Source organism: Odontomachus brunneus, unplaced genomic scaffold (genome assembly GCF_010583005.1).
Source record: "Odontomachus brunneus isolate Ranch 3 - 2012 unplaced genomic scaffold, Obru_v1 Obru_scaffold_030, whole genome shotgun sequence".
In the NCBI taxonomy this organism is placed as follows: Eukaryota; Metazoa; Arthropoda; class Insecta; order Hymenoptera; family Formicidae; genus Odontomachus; species Odontomachus brunneus.
In genome coordinates this window covers 2,345,935-2,359,600 of record NW_022639480.1, presented here as the reverse complement: position 1 = coordinate 2,359,600, position 13,666 = coordinate 2,345,935, and the positions used below count along the sequence as shown (strand labels likewise).

At 48.8% G+C, this 13,666-nt stretch overlaps 1 protein-coding gene across 9 annotated transcripts in view; it reads left to right on the top strand.

The window, feature by feature from the left end:
• LOC116843113 (protein split ends-like) overlaps positions 1–13,666 on the top strand; it is a 77,551-nt gene that overhangs the window by 58,931 nt on the left and 4,954 nt on the right. For 5 of the 9 annotated variants that reach the window (XM_032813197.1, XM_032813195.1, XM_032813200.1 and 2 more), the window contains 6 exons: positions 759–1,417; positions 1,564–2,183; positions 2,310–2,490; positions 2,701–2,992; positions 3,361–4,149; positions 4,224–13,665. In XM_032813197.1, the coding sequence (XP_032669088.1) occupies positions 759–1,417; positions 1,564–2,183; positions 2,310–2,490; positions 2,701–2,992; positions 3,361–4,149; positions 4,224–13,665 (11,983 nt within the window). The remainder of the gene's footprint in view (positions 1–758; positions 1,418–1,563; positions 2,184–2,309; positions 2,491–2,700; positions 2,993–3,360; positions 4,150–4,223; position 13,666) is intronic. The other 4 variants (XM_032813205.1, XM_032813203.1, XM_032813202.1 and 1 more) reach the window with 4 other exon arrangements.

Here is a 13,666-nt window from a genome sequence, read left to right as displayed (position 1 = left end):
TTATATTTCTTAATTTTAAGAATTACCGGGATTAAGCAACTTATTAAATAAATGAGACATAATGTTAAAACAACATATACATGATGATCCATATATAAAATTACCGATTATATTTGTCATTTTTTTTTTTGTTAACAGGTAATTATAATCTGTCACTTTATATGGATCAGCCTATATAAGAGGAAGTATTTCCATGACGATTTCGAAATAAAAAGACCGGCATAATAGTCATAAGTTTATAGTCGTATGATTTTATAATTTTCCAAAAGAAATTATATGCTCTATTAACTTCATATGCTTATATCTACACAAGCTTGTATCGCATAATGTATATACATAAGGAAATCAACCAATCATAATTTATGTAGTAAAAAGATGACACGATTGGTCGATCTCTTTGTATACTTTATATTCTTGTACTATTTATATACTTTATACAAATTCCTGAACAGATCTTTCAAGTTATTATATTGATTTATGTTATGTCTAATAAAAGAGAATTATGTAAATTTAAATGATTAATTCAATACATTTAATTTAATTCAATAAATATGATAAAAAAGATTTATTGTAAAGTTACTATCATTAAGTGTCTCATGATAATCATGAAGAACTATCTGGATATCCTCTGAAATGTACTCCCATTGGACGTCAGTTGCGACCTGAAGTGCGCTAAAAAAAATATTGAAGTCGAAATATTGCAAACGATAACGATAAAGGCTACTTTGAAAATATTCACTTGTTTTTCCGTATTTCAGAAGTTCGGAGGATCATGGACCCGGCGGCGGTAGCGGGAGTGGAGGAGGCGGAACAGGCAACGTTTCCGGCGGCAGCGGTGGCGGAGGTGGTGTCGGGAATACCGGTACCGGCGTCGGTGGTAGCGTCGCCGGAAGTGGAGAGCGAGAGAGGGGTGGCGAGGGTTTTGACTCACGTGGCTTCTACGGTAGCGAGAGAAGCAACCGGGTTGGCACCGGGAGCGGCAGCGGCGTCAGCGTCGGCGTCGTCGGCGGTGTCGGCGGCGGCGGTGGCGGCGGCGTCGTCGTTGGCGGTCATCCGACGGATCCTTCGACGGGGGATCCTGTCGGCGGCTACATACCCCGCGGCCGTCCACCACCTGCGAGTTCTTATCACGTGACATCGAGCAGGGCGAGGGATCGGCTCTATCCAAGGACCGGCCCGTATGTCTCTGACCGGCCGCCGCCCCCGCCCCATCTAGATCGTCATCGTGGTAGCTTGCCTCCATCGTCCTGGTCGACTTACGAGTCGACGAGCTCGAGATACGGCAATGCACCACCACCACCCTCGCCTGCCACCAACGACGCTTACCAAGACGAGCAAGGTAATTGTCACCTACCGATGTTGAATCGCCGCGGTAACTATCCCTTACCACACACCTTCGCCCACAAATATCGATATCGTAAGTGGTTCACTATTATCATAAGTTGCTTCTATCTTTAATAGAAAAATTTTTGGACTCTTTCTAATGTTTTTCTTAAAACAAAATAATGCGTATCAACGGTTTAACAAAACTATGTTTCGATAATAAGATATCTTTTGTTCTAGGAGGTGGTGGCGGCGGCGGTAGCGGCAGTAGCGGTGCTTTGCGACAACACAAAAAGCAACGCAGAAAATCGCGCAGCGGGAGCAGCTCGCCGAGTGGTAGTAGTCGTTCCGGAAGTAGCAGTAGTAGCCGGAGCGGTAGCTCAGGCGGCAGTACCACTGGTGGTAGCACATCGCCTGGTAGCTCACCCTATCGCACCAGCAATGTTGCCGTTACAGAGGATCGCCGAGCGCTAGCCATTTGCGTAAGGAATTTACCAACACGTAGCAGTGATACCTCTCTCAAGGACGGCCTCTTTCACGAGTACAAGAAACACGGCAAAGTGACGTGGGTGAAGGTCGTAGGTGTAGCCGGCGACCGATATGCCCTCGTGTGCTTTAAAAAACCCGAGGATGTCGAAAAAGCCCTCGAGGTCTCGCATGATAAACTCTTCTTTGGTTGCAAGATCGAAGTGGCTCCTTATCAGGGCTACGATGTCGATGACAATGAGTTCAGGCCGTACGAAGCAGAACTCGACGAATACCATCCGAAGGCAACAAGAACGTTATTTATCGGGAACCTCGAAAAGGATGTCACGGCATCCGAGCTCAGGAAACATTTTGAACCATTTGGTGAAATAATCGTGAGTTGAAATGTAAATTCGATGCAATTTAAGTTGAAGAAAATTTACTTTAGGATGAGTGCACTATTAATTTACGGCATATTAATTATGACATATTAATTTACGCCTTCCCGTACTTATTTGTAGGAAATTGACATAAAGAAACAAGGCGCCGTATCGAGTTATGCTTTTTGTCAATATTCGGACATCGGTAGTGTTGTTAAAGCCATGAGATCCATGGATGGTGAACATTTAGGTACGAATCGGATTAAACTCGGATTTGGAAAGTCGATGCCCACGTCCTGCGTTTGGGTTGATGGCATTGGAGGTAATTATTTATAATTAATTCTGCCTTTTTATATATTTTCATACATTAAAAAAATTTTTTTGGAAAGAAGGCTATGTGCAACTCACACAATATCTCTTCAATGTTCTATTGTAACGTATTGTCAGAATAAAAAATGCTCCAAGACATCGCAAAATCCTCGGCAACGTTAGAGATTATTATGTTATTATGTTATTATGTTTTTTCTCTTAGATTGCATGTCCGAGAAATACCTAAACATGCAGTTTCATCAGTTCGGGCCGATAACTCAGGTAGTGGTGGACCGCGAGCGCGGTCAAGCTTTGGTCTTTTTCGACCAAATAAACTGTGCTCAAGCCGCCGTGAAAGAAATGCGAGGAGTCGTACTTCGGGGCCGTCGTTTGCAGGTTGATTTTGCGTCACGAGAATGTCAGGAAACATTCTATGAACACCTCGAACGTCAAGGAAACACTAGCGAAAAACCTTGGGACTCAAGACCTTCGCCAGCATCGTCGTTTGATGTGACGTACGTAGAGTTTTTTCATATACATAAATTCTTTTTGTTACAGCTACTAAGAATTTTCATACACCACACAATACGAACTTCTCTAACGTGTTCTCAATCCCTATAAAATGATGTCTAATAACATTTTACCTAAACTCTTTTTTTGCACAGAGTTTTGGAACTCTTCAGAGCAAAAAGAAAAAAAGTGTTATTAGACATTTGATACTCTTTCGTTTATATTATTAATAGTAATATTCTTTCATTTTAGGAAATGTTCTCTCGTATTGGATAATATTTATGTGCAATTAGATTTATTATTTTTACTTTTATTTATTTATTTACTAAATTATTGAAGACATTATAAATATGAGACACATACTTGCGCTTAGGTACACGAGTCATAATCGAGAGCTTAAAACAAGTGCATTCGTGATTCGAAGGATTCCTTCTAGGCGGGAGCGCGGTAGCTTCGACTCGGCGGTCACGGTATCAAGTTCGTGCAGCCGATTCACACGCTATGACACGCCCCCGCGATCAAGAACAGCGAGCTATTCGCGAACCTCCGGAGGGAGTACTCCGGGCGCCAGTCCAGCTCATCCGACGGCGATGTCGCGAACCAGCAGACGGTCTTACCAAGATTCATACTACGACGGTGACTATGGTGAACCGACGTCGCGTCGATTCCGTAGTTACGACGAGTATAGTCAGGGCAGCGGTGCAAGTCACGACGACTATCAAAGCAGTGTTCTCAGCGACGGCAAGCTCAACGACGACGACTGTCCGCCACCGTCGCGACGTCACGCAGTTCAAAGTGTTGTCACGAGCGTCGATCCACCTGCACCACCACCACCGTTATTACCTCCACCTGACATCCGGCATCTCCAGAAAGAGCGTGTCCACTTGTTGGAGCAGCTTGAGGAGTGCCACAGTAGCGGCGACGAGGTCGGATTCGCGCCAAAGAAACGCACGAAACTTGATAGCTCGTCGTCGACTATACTCTGCGAAGATGACGAACCGGAAATCGCGTCGTTACTCGTCACCTCGCATTCTAGTAGGAAAGGCATGGACTTTAGACGCGTTAGTGATAGTAAAGTAGTGGTACATCATAGCACGAGAAGAAGTAGTTGCGAGGGCAGAGGTCCTGGGCCATGTAAACGTCGTCGGGATGCTACTAGCAGGTAAGATATATTACTGTTTAAGGAAAAAATATAGAAAGGAATTACACATTCGACTATCATTGAAATTTAATTAGCGATATTTCCAGGCATCACGAACATCATGATGGATCTCGACCAGGTACCCCTCTTGTCGACGAACGGCCGGAGAATTTGGTGCCTAGCGAACCGAGACGATTTAGAGAGAGGAGCCACGAGGGTCCATTGTCGCTACCTTTACCGAGGTTCGCGGCTCAAATGTTAAACAACAACAATAACACGAGCAATAGCAATAATAATAACGGCAGTGGCGCTCGGTCGAGCGGTGCCAGTCTCGCGAAAGTTGCTAGTCCGCCGTGTGCCAGCTTCTCTACGGCGCCCAGTCCACGTGCCGCTCCGCAACCACCAGCTTCGCCACCTCCCAGACATCCCAGCTCAAGCCCGACCAGTTCCGACAGTGAGACAGCACCGCAGTCCCCTAGTCTGGAAGAGAGAATACGTTCTCTGGATGAAAAGTACGAGAAGTGGTCTGGTTCCAGAGCGTTGAGCGCCGTCGGTGGCGACGCTCTGGCGAAGCTCGATGCGAGTACTTCGGAACGATTTAAATTTCGGCATAAATTGCTTGACATGGCTTTACACGAAGTACAACCTTCTGACATCGTAAAATCAGTCCTTGCGAAAAGAAGCGTGTTTGACGAAGATTCGAAGCGATTGGAGAACTATAGTGAAAAGTACGAACCGCGAGAGTTCACCGGTATTATCGGCATCGGATCGGTTTCGATGATCGGTAGCACCGCTGGCCTTACCACTAGCAGTAGCTGTACCAGCAAAGTTTGCCTACAGTATCCGTTTCCTAGTCATCCGCCGGTACAACTAAGCAGTAGTGGTACGTCAATTGCCAATATGGTCGGCGCCAACACGTCGTTATCCACAAGTCTGACCCCGACGACGACTATAGTCACGTCGGCGATGAAGACCGATCCGCGGATAGCGCAGCACAACTGTATACACCCAACACCGGCGACGCCAATCACTCCCGGTACATCTATCAAGACAGTTAGTCCCGAATTACCACCGGTTTCTCTACCGATCGGTCTTGGTAGCGGAACGGTAGCCGGTAGCGGTAACGGTAGTCTTCTAAGCAGCAACGGTAGCATAGGTAGTATTCACAACCTCGGAGCCTCGACACATCGGGGATTGAGCATTTCTGGAAGCACCGCCTCGCCTACGGCGTCGTCAACATCGACGTCGTTGACAGACGCCTTCACGACTGTAATTACAACAACGGCGGTACCTGTTACGACATCGAGTACGGTAACCTCGTCAGCGACGACGACAACGACATCCGTGATAGGTACGACACCTCCCACGACGACTACCAGTTCGATAGCTCCACCGTCTTCCATAACATCCTCATCTAACTCTTCCTCTTCATCGTCATTATCCACATCTTCCACAGATTTGCCTCGTTCTCGTTTGAGGAAGGAGAGCAGCGCTAGCAGTCGAGAGAGTAGAGACTCTCGCGACAGTAAGGATAGTAGGGAATCAAAGCATAATAAAGGGAAGGATTGTCAAAGGAGATCGCGGAAGGAAGAAGTTGATGTTGAGAGAAGTCGCAAAGATAGAGACGAGAGAGAAAGTTCGAACGTCGTTAATGATATGGGCGAAACGGATAATCATAGTAAGGATTTTAAGGATAACAAGGAACTAAGGTACGAACGGAAAGACCGAGAGGAGAGAAGGGACAAAGAAGATCGTGACAAGCAGGATCGGAGGGACAAGGAAGATCGTGATCGTCAGGAACGGAAGGAAAGAGAAGAACGTGAAAAGCGAGAAAAAGACGAGGAGAGGCGAGAAAGAGAAAGATTAGATAAAGAACGACAAGAGAAGGATAGAAAAGAACGAGAAGAAAGAGAACGTGAGAGAAAAGAAAGAGAAGAGAATGAGCTTAAGGAAAAAGAGAGGCGGGAAAAGGAACGTATCGAACGCGAAAGGAGAGAACGAGAGGAGAAAGAACGGCAAGAACGAAGAGAACGTGAGGAACGTGAGAGGAGAGAACGTGAAAGAAAAGAACGTGAGGAAAGGGAAGAACGTGAGAGGAAAGAACGTGAAATTCGCTTGGAGCGCGAGAAGCAGGAAAAGGAGCGTCTCAGAAGAGAAAGAGAAGAGCAGGAAAGAAGAGAGAAAGAAGAACGGGACAGGTTAGAACGGGAAAGGAGAAGAGAGGAGAAGGAACGTCTTGAACGAGAGAGGAAGCGAGAGAGGGAAGAGAAGGAGAAAATCGAACGAGAACGACGGAAGGAGAAGGAAGAACGGGAGAAGATTGAAAAAGAGAAACGCGAGAAGGAAGAACGTGAACGTCTTGAAAGAGAAAAACACGAAAGAGAAAAACGTAAGGAGCGCGAGGATCAAGAGAGACGAGATAAGGAGAAGGCTGAACGTGAAAAAAGGCGAGATCGTGAGGAGAAGGACAAGGATAAGAGAGACCGCGACGACAACAGACGGCAACTCTCTCTGCAACAACCCACCGAAAATCACGTACATCCTTCTGTCACGTCTCAGTCTCAGACCCAAATCACTCCTGCACCGGTATCAATCAAGCGCAGATGCTCATCGCAAGATGGCCCTCCTGAGGAAGACGCGAAGCGTATGAAAATCTCAGACCATCGACGGGATAGCAAGGATCGATCTCGGCAGAATAGGAGATCGGAGGATCGCAAGCATCGCAACGATTCGCATCGTTCTAGTCGAGAGAGCAGGGAAAGTCGTGACAGTAAAGAAAGCAGTGGCGCGACACAACAGGATAACAGAGACAGTGTCGGACACAATGAATCGACTCGGGAAAATAATTCGAGGGACAATGGTAAGGAGAAACAGAAGGTCAAAAGGAATCGATCAGAAAAGGAGTCGAGGGAACGTAGTCCTAGAGTCTCGCACGAACCCGAGAAGGAATTTTTGTCGAGATTGGAACTAGCCAAAAACGTCGACTCGAGTTCATCGAACGAACAAGCTTCGCTAGGCTCGAATCACACCAGAGATTCGCAACATCATCAACAGCAGCAATCCACATTGAACTTGCACAGTGACGTAGACGACGGTCCGCTGTCTACTCACGAAATACAAGTAGCAAGACATCCATCCGCCACCGATACAGATAGCGACGAGCCCAAGAAACACTCCATCTTCGATATCGTTGACGACGAGCCTGCCTACATTAGCATGTACGACAAAGTGAAGGCTCGTTCAACGAAGAACATGCAGAAATTAGAAGAAGAGAAACGTCAAGTGCGTCTGAAAGATAAATTTTCGCAGCTGAAGCAAAGTCGCGCGAGGCGAGAGGAAAAGAAACAGAGCACATCGTGGGATGGAGATTCGGTGAGCAGCAAAGCTCTAACTGAAGACGAGGCTACATCCGAATCAGACTCGACGAGAACTAAATCTCTTTCCAGAAAAGGCTCACGATCACGGATTCATTCAGACACCAGCGAAGAAGAGGAGCCATTTAACAACAAGGTTCGCAAGGCGGTTGTAAAATCAGAGAGATTCTTAGAAAGCGACGTCGATCTCGGCTTCGCCGACACCGAAGAGAAACAGAATCGGCTGGAGGTCTCGAGTGTCATCGTGAATAACGTGCATGCCACCATTAAAGAAGAACCCCGCACTTCTGACGAAGATGAGAAGATAGCAATCGGATTCCGCAGAAATCATCCAATAATAGAGGTGATCAATCACGAAAGAGATTCGCGAAAGAAATCGCACAAAAAGAAGCAGAAACGTCAGAAAAACAGCATCTCACACGAGAACAGTCTGAAGGTGGAACCAGCGGACAATACAGAACAAAAGAGTAAAACCAATGTCATCACGACACCAACTGATTGTCGGCCGAATCACGGTGCGGAACTTGTTACCACTACTTCTGTGACGACCATTGTCGCAACGTCTTTGGAGAATGCCGAGGAGAGACTGCGAGTAGACAAGAAGCAACGTAGTAAGAAGGATAAGAGACGAGATCGAAATGGAGAAGACAAAGCTAAGGCGAGGCGGAAGAGGCTCAATCGGCAAGAAGCGAGAGATTCCCAACGCATGGAGGACATCTTTGGCCCACTCTCAGACGATGTTGACGACGGTCCAACATCTAACACTTTCTTCAACAGATTTGGCAACATGACGTCGGAGAATAGCGTTTACGCGTCGGACAGCGATGGTGGTCGCAGCTCGCTTGATATGGACCGAGTAAGACGAAAGACAGAAAAGAAACGGCGTCATCAGCCGGAGGACGAGAACAGCGTCGATTTAGCTGAGGCTGGCCGTGAAATTGAAGCGAAACTTTTAGGTATTCCGAGTTCTCCAAAAGTCGCAGTCGCGTGCAACGAGCCCAACGATCATGACGTTTTTCGATTCACCGACGACAATGACAGTATCGAACCGTCCACGCCTTCGACTGTACCGGAAAAGGTTAAAGAGAAGAAGAAGAAGCGGAAGAGGTCGAAGGAGGAACGTAGTCGGAAAGACTATCATCATCACCATCATCATCATCATCACCATCACGAGAAGAGCGGTGAATTGCCTTATTTGGGCGCCGAACCTAGTCCACCGAGGGCGAGTAGTCCGTTAATATCTAAAACGACGTCGCCCACCTTGCCCACGCCTAGAGAGACTCTGCTAAGCCCGATACCTAAAGCAACCTCCAACGTATCAACCGCATCATCGATTACTCCACCGGTCGTCAGTAGTATTCAAACTCCCAAACTCGAGAAGAAAAAGGATAAGCTTATACCCGGCTTTGGAATCGAAATCGACGAGGCTATCCACGAGAACGCCGTGAAAAGTATTTCGGAACCTGATGAGAGAGACGGTAGTCAGTCTCGCACCGGCAGAGAGGAGCCGGAAGTACCTGTAGCAACGACGCCGCCAACTCAGAACGAGGACAAACCACGAGTAGCAATATCTCAAGAAGAAACGGAGGATGCGGTTGCTGCGTTACTCGAGGAAACGTTCGGTGCCTCAACGGAGGACTTCTCTTACGAAGGCGAGGAAGAGGAAGGAGAAGCGGACGGGGTTACCGGGGCTGCGACCGAAGCACCTCAAGAGGATGTCGAGGAGATGCAGCAAGCCGTCGAGAGTCTCAACGCTTCGACAGGAGAAGGCGACGCGGATCTGAAGCCGGATACGCCGCAAAGCGAGCATGATCTTCAAATCGACACAGACACCGACCAAGAAGACCCGAATTACGAAACGTTCGACCTCACGCAACCGCCGAAGACACCAGACATACCGTCCTTCTACAAATCTCCGACAAAGACCTTGAATATGACACCTGTCTTGACAGCTCCCGAGAAGCCAATCGAGATGCGACTACCACCAGCTGCAGTGACAAAGCCACAAAGTCCGCCGCCGAGTTCTGTGATTGCTCATTCATGGAATCTGAATGAGCACAAGCCTCGCGAGCCTGCGAGAGCTGCACAAGTAGAAACTGTCGCAGAATCGGGCGTAGATATCGCCGCCAGTCCGGAGAGGATATCGCAGATCGATCAAGAATCTCCATTACTTCCACCGTCTCAATACAAGCAACCTATGCTGGGACCTTGCACTGTACCAATTACGAGCGAGGTGCCGAAACTGTCTGCCACGAGTCCACGACCATCACCGGTCACGGTGCAGCCTCTATACCAAAGACTTCCTGTATCACCGCAGTCTCAAATGGTGCCGTCGATGCGACAGGCTTCACCCAAAACGCAGAATGTCGTGACAGTTTCCTCTTCTGCCTCTACCACCAACACGACAACGCCATTACCACAGTTAGGACCGTCAAGAATACCACCTCTGGTACCGTCGCAGTTGTCGCCGCGTGTCTCTCAGCCACTCTCGCCGAACGGCCAATGGTCACGGAATCCTACGATGAATCCTCATGGACCTAATGTTAACAAACCATCGCCCCCGACCGCCAGGATAGCAGTGTGCGTGCCCATTTCCGCTCAGAGATTGGAGGCGCCGGTACAACAGATTTACTCGACTGCGGCAACGCAACAGCCGGTGATTCAACATGCTTCGGGAATGTTGGCACCCGCGTCTGGATATCCTCGTGGCGGTTTGCCACCGTTGACTCTGAATATCCCGTCTCGACCTTTCATGCCGGTATCGCCATTGGCGCCTGGCATGCAGATAAAGAGCTCTCGGGACTCTTCCCTGAGCGTCAAGTCCGTGATAGAAACATTACTCCCTGTAAATCCGAACGAACCGCCGCAAAGATTGGAAGAACCGAAATTATCACCCGCTATTATACCGGAGCCGACCAACAAAGCGTCTACCTCCCCTAAGGTTCCGTCACCGAACCAACCACCTACATATATACCTGAGACGGCAAAGATCGAGATCAACGCCAGTACGTCCAGCCCTGTGTTCGGCAAACCATCCTGTGTCAACGATAGTTACATGTTATCGTCTCGGACCCAGAAACAAATTCCCGTTTCTATCACGACGGACAGCAATCTGCTGTCGCCGAGACAGAAGCAAGAATTGTCGAATCTTCAGCTTCTCACTACGCATGTACCACGCTCCTCCACACCCAGTCCCGTGATCGTGGCTCATGGCCAATCTCATTTGTGCCACAAGCCCTTGCACACTCTGGGCCCACCTATTGTCTCTTCTCCGAATCAACCATTGATAAAAACTGTCGTACCTATCGTCTCTCAGCAAATAACGCCGCACACGCCGAGCACACCGTTACCCAATGAGAAGTGTGTCATTTCGCAAACATCGCTGCCTCTGCCTTGTTCAAGACAGTCGCCTGTTTCCCAAAGTCAGCTGGTCAAGTCTCACGTAGTGCCTCTAGTATCTCAGACCGTGTCACAGACGATCATAGCCAGGGTGGTGCCGTCGATATCAACTGCATCGACACCACCGATGAATGAACAAGTCACACCTGAATGCTTGGAATCACGTATCACGCAAGCTCAACAACTGGAATTGGATGCTGAAGCGCAGATCGGTCAAACGGCTCAACCGATGCAACTTACACCACCCGTACAATCAACGCAACCAATCGACGAGATAAAGCAAGAACCCGTCGACGTCAAAGAAGAAAACACGATGAATGAGAGCAAATATAACGTGGAATTTGAGAAGCCCTTGAATCAGCCTTGCGCAGAAGACAACGTGAAACCCAAGCAAGAGAAACAGGAGATAATCAAGACGGAAATTACGCCTTGTGTTCCCAAAGTCGAAGTTGCCGATACGATTGTACCGAAACTCGAGGCGCAAACTCCTATAAAAACGGAAGCTACTAGCGATATTAAAGAAGAAGACATTGCGAAAGAGAACGACGAAATGGAGTTAGATGAAGAATCAGTAGAAGATCCGTTGAAAGAGCCGAGCACAGATCCTCTCGCTATCGATCCGAAGGAAGATGCGACCGACAGTAAAGAAGACAGCGACTACTGGTCCGCGAAGGAAGTGAACATCGAGAGTGTCATCAAGAAAGTCGACGCTCTGTGCGATGGCGAGGGCAACGACGCCGACGACAGCACTCAACCGACCGAGAATGTCAACAGCGACTCACACGACACCAGCAAGAACGAGTCGGATTGGTTCGACTCCGAGACAACGGAAAACGAGAATAAAAAGAGTTTTACAACTACCGACGACCACGACGAAGGCGTGGAGACGTGTGAGAACGAATCCACGCGGAGTCGTCGTGGTAGGACGAAAAGCAGACGCGGCTGCCGCGGTGGAGTCACCACCAGGCGAGGTGGCAGGAACGCCACCGCCGCGGTCTCTCACAGACGCGGCGGTAGAAGCCCTCGGGGTAGCAAACATCACGTTGAGAAGAACAAATTGCCGGCCGATGTTTACGAGTTCCATGACGACAGCGAGGAGGACAATGCCGGTCGTCCGCGGTTGATTCTCACCATCAAATCTCCTGGACCAAACGTGAGCGGACCGAACGCACAGCCGCCAACACCCGTGGCTGCGGTAAAGGAAGTACCGCCGGAAGAGTTCGTCTCCCCGGCAGCCAACACGAGAAAGTCCCGAAGATTGGCGGAGAAAGACGGCAGTCGGAATACGGTCGACGATGTCATTGAGGATGTCGTTCGTGGATCGCCCGTACATAAAGGCTTGGCTGGTGCTACCACTCACGCCACCAGACGAAGTACTCGACACAACAACTCACCACGTAATGTACAAACGGCGCAGCAGCCAACGATGCCGTTGACGGAGCTTCGTAAGTCGCCTAGAGGTGGCCGCAAAGCGACGAGACGAACGTCTGAAAATAACGACGATAGCGGAGAGGAAAAACCGAAGGAAGCAACCACGGCAGTGGTGGCAGCACCGCGCGAGGAGACTCCAAGCAAGGAAGAGACAAAATTGGCCGAACCGGAAAGCCCGAAGACGGAAGAACCAGCTCCACCCGTTACACCAACGCCGCCCCAGAAGAAAGTCTCGCTTGAACCGATGACGTTGATCGATCCAGTTACGGGTGATCTCATTCCGATGAGGGAATCCGAGGAAGGTCAGTATATACCAGTGTCCACGACATCCGGCCAAGCGCAAACCACTACACAAACTAGAACGCAAGGTGAATCACGAAACAGTGGAACGATCAGCAATCCAAGTAACGAAACGCCACGAGCGAAACCCGCTTCTTCTGAAAGTACTTTATTAGTCCCGCCAGAACCGAAGAAGGAAGTTGTAGAGCATACACCTTGTCAACCTCCCGCGGTACCGATCCAACAACAAAAGCATCAAATACAGCAACAGGTTCAACCGCAAACTAGCGTAATTACGAAACCACAATCTCCAACGGTGCAGGTCACTTCTACCATTACCATCGCACAACAATCGACACCGTGCACGACTATCACTACCGTGGTAACCGCGCCGACTATAACGGCGGCGCAAACGGTGCTCACTTGTTCCTCGCAGGCAATGAGCTTCAAAGCGCATATGCTGAACGTCAACAAGCTAGCAAATCAACAGCAGGTCGTTGTGACCAAACCAGTGGCCCCGATCGTACCCAGTCAAACGATAGTACAGAATATCGTCAAGCCGCCCGCGCAAACGATACAGCAAGGCCTGAATCTGCAGATACCACCTGGCAGAGTCGTGTCACCCAGCTTGAGCCCGCGCACGAAACAGGCGACGCAATTGGCGGTTGCTAATGGAAAACAAGGTCAACCCATGTCTCCTGTGCTCAATAACACCGGTGCACCACCTAATCCCAAGCAACACTTGCTACAAGCCGCGAAACAACAAACGTCAACGATCGTAAACATGCCGCAGAAATTGTCATTACATTCTGTCAACGTGAACCTTGTCACTCCAGCACCGAGAATTCATCAACCAGTCTCGCAAGCAACCACTCTCAAGGGCATCAATGGACAACCTCATCCGCTCAATCCGAAAACACATTTACTACAGGCCGTAGTTCCGACGATGGTCACCGGAACGGTAGCGAGTTCCGTCACGCAACCTCATCTCGTCAACCCACAGTCGATTGCAGGCAGCGTGAGCTGTGGCCGACCTTCAGGAACACCGAAACCTG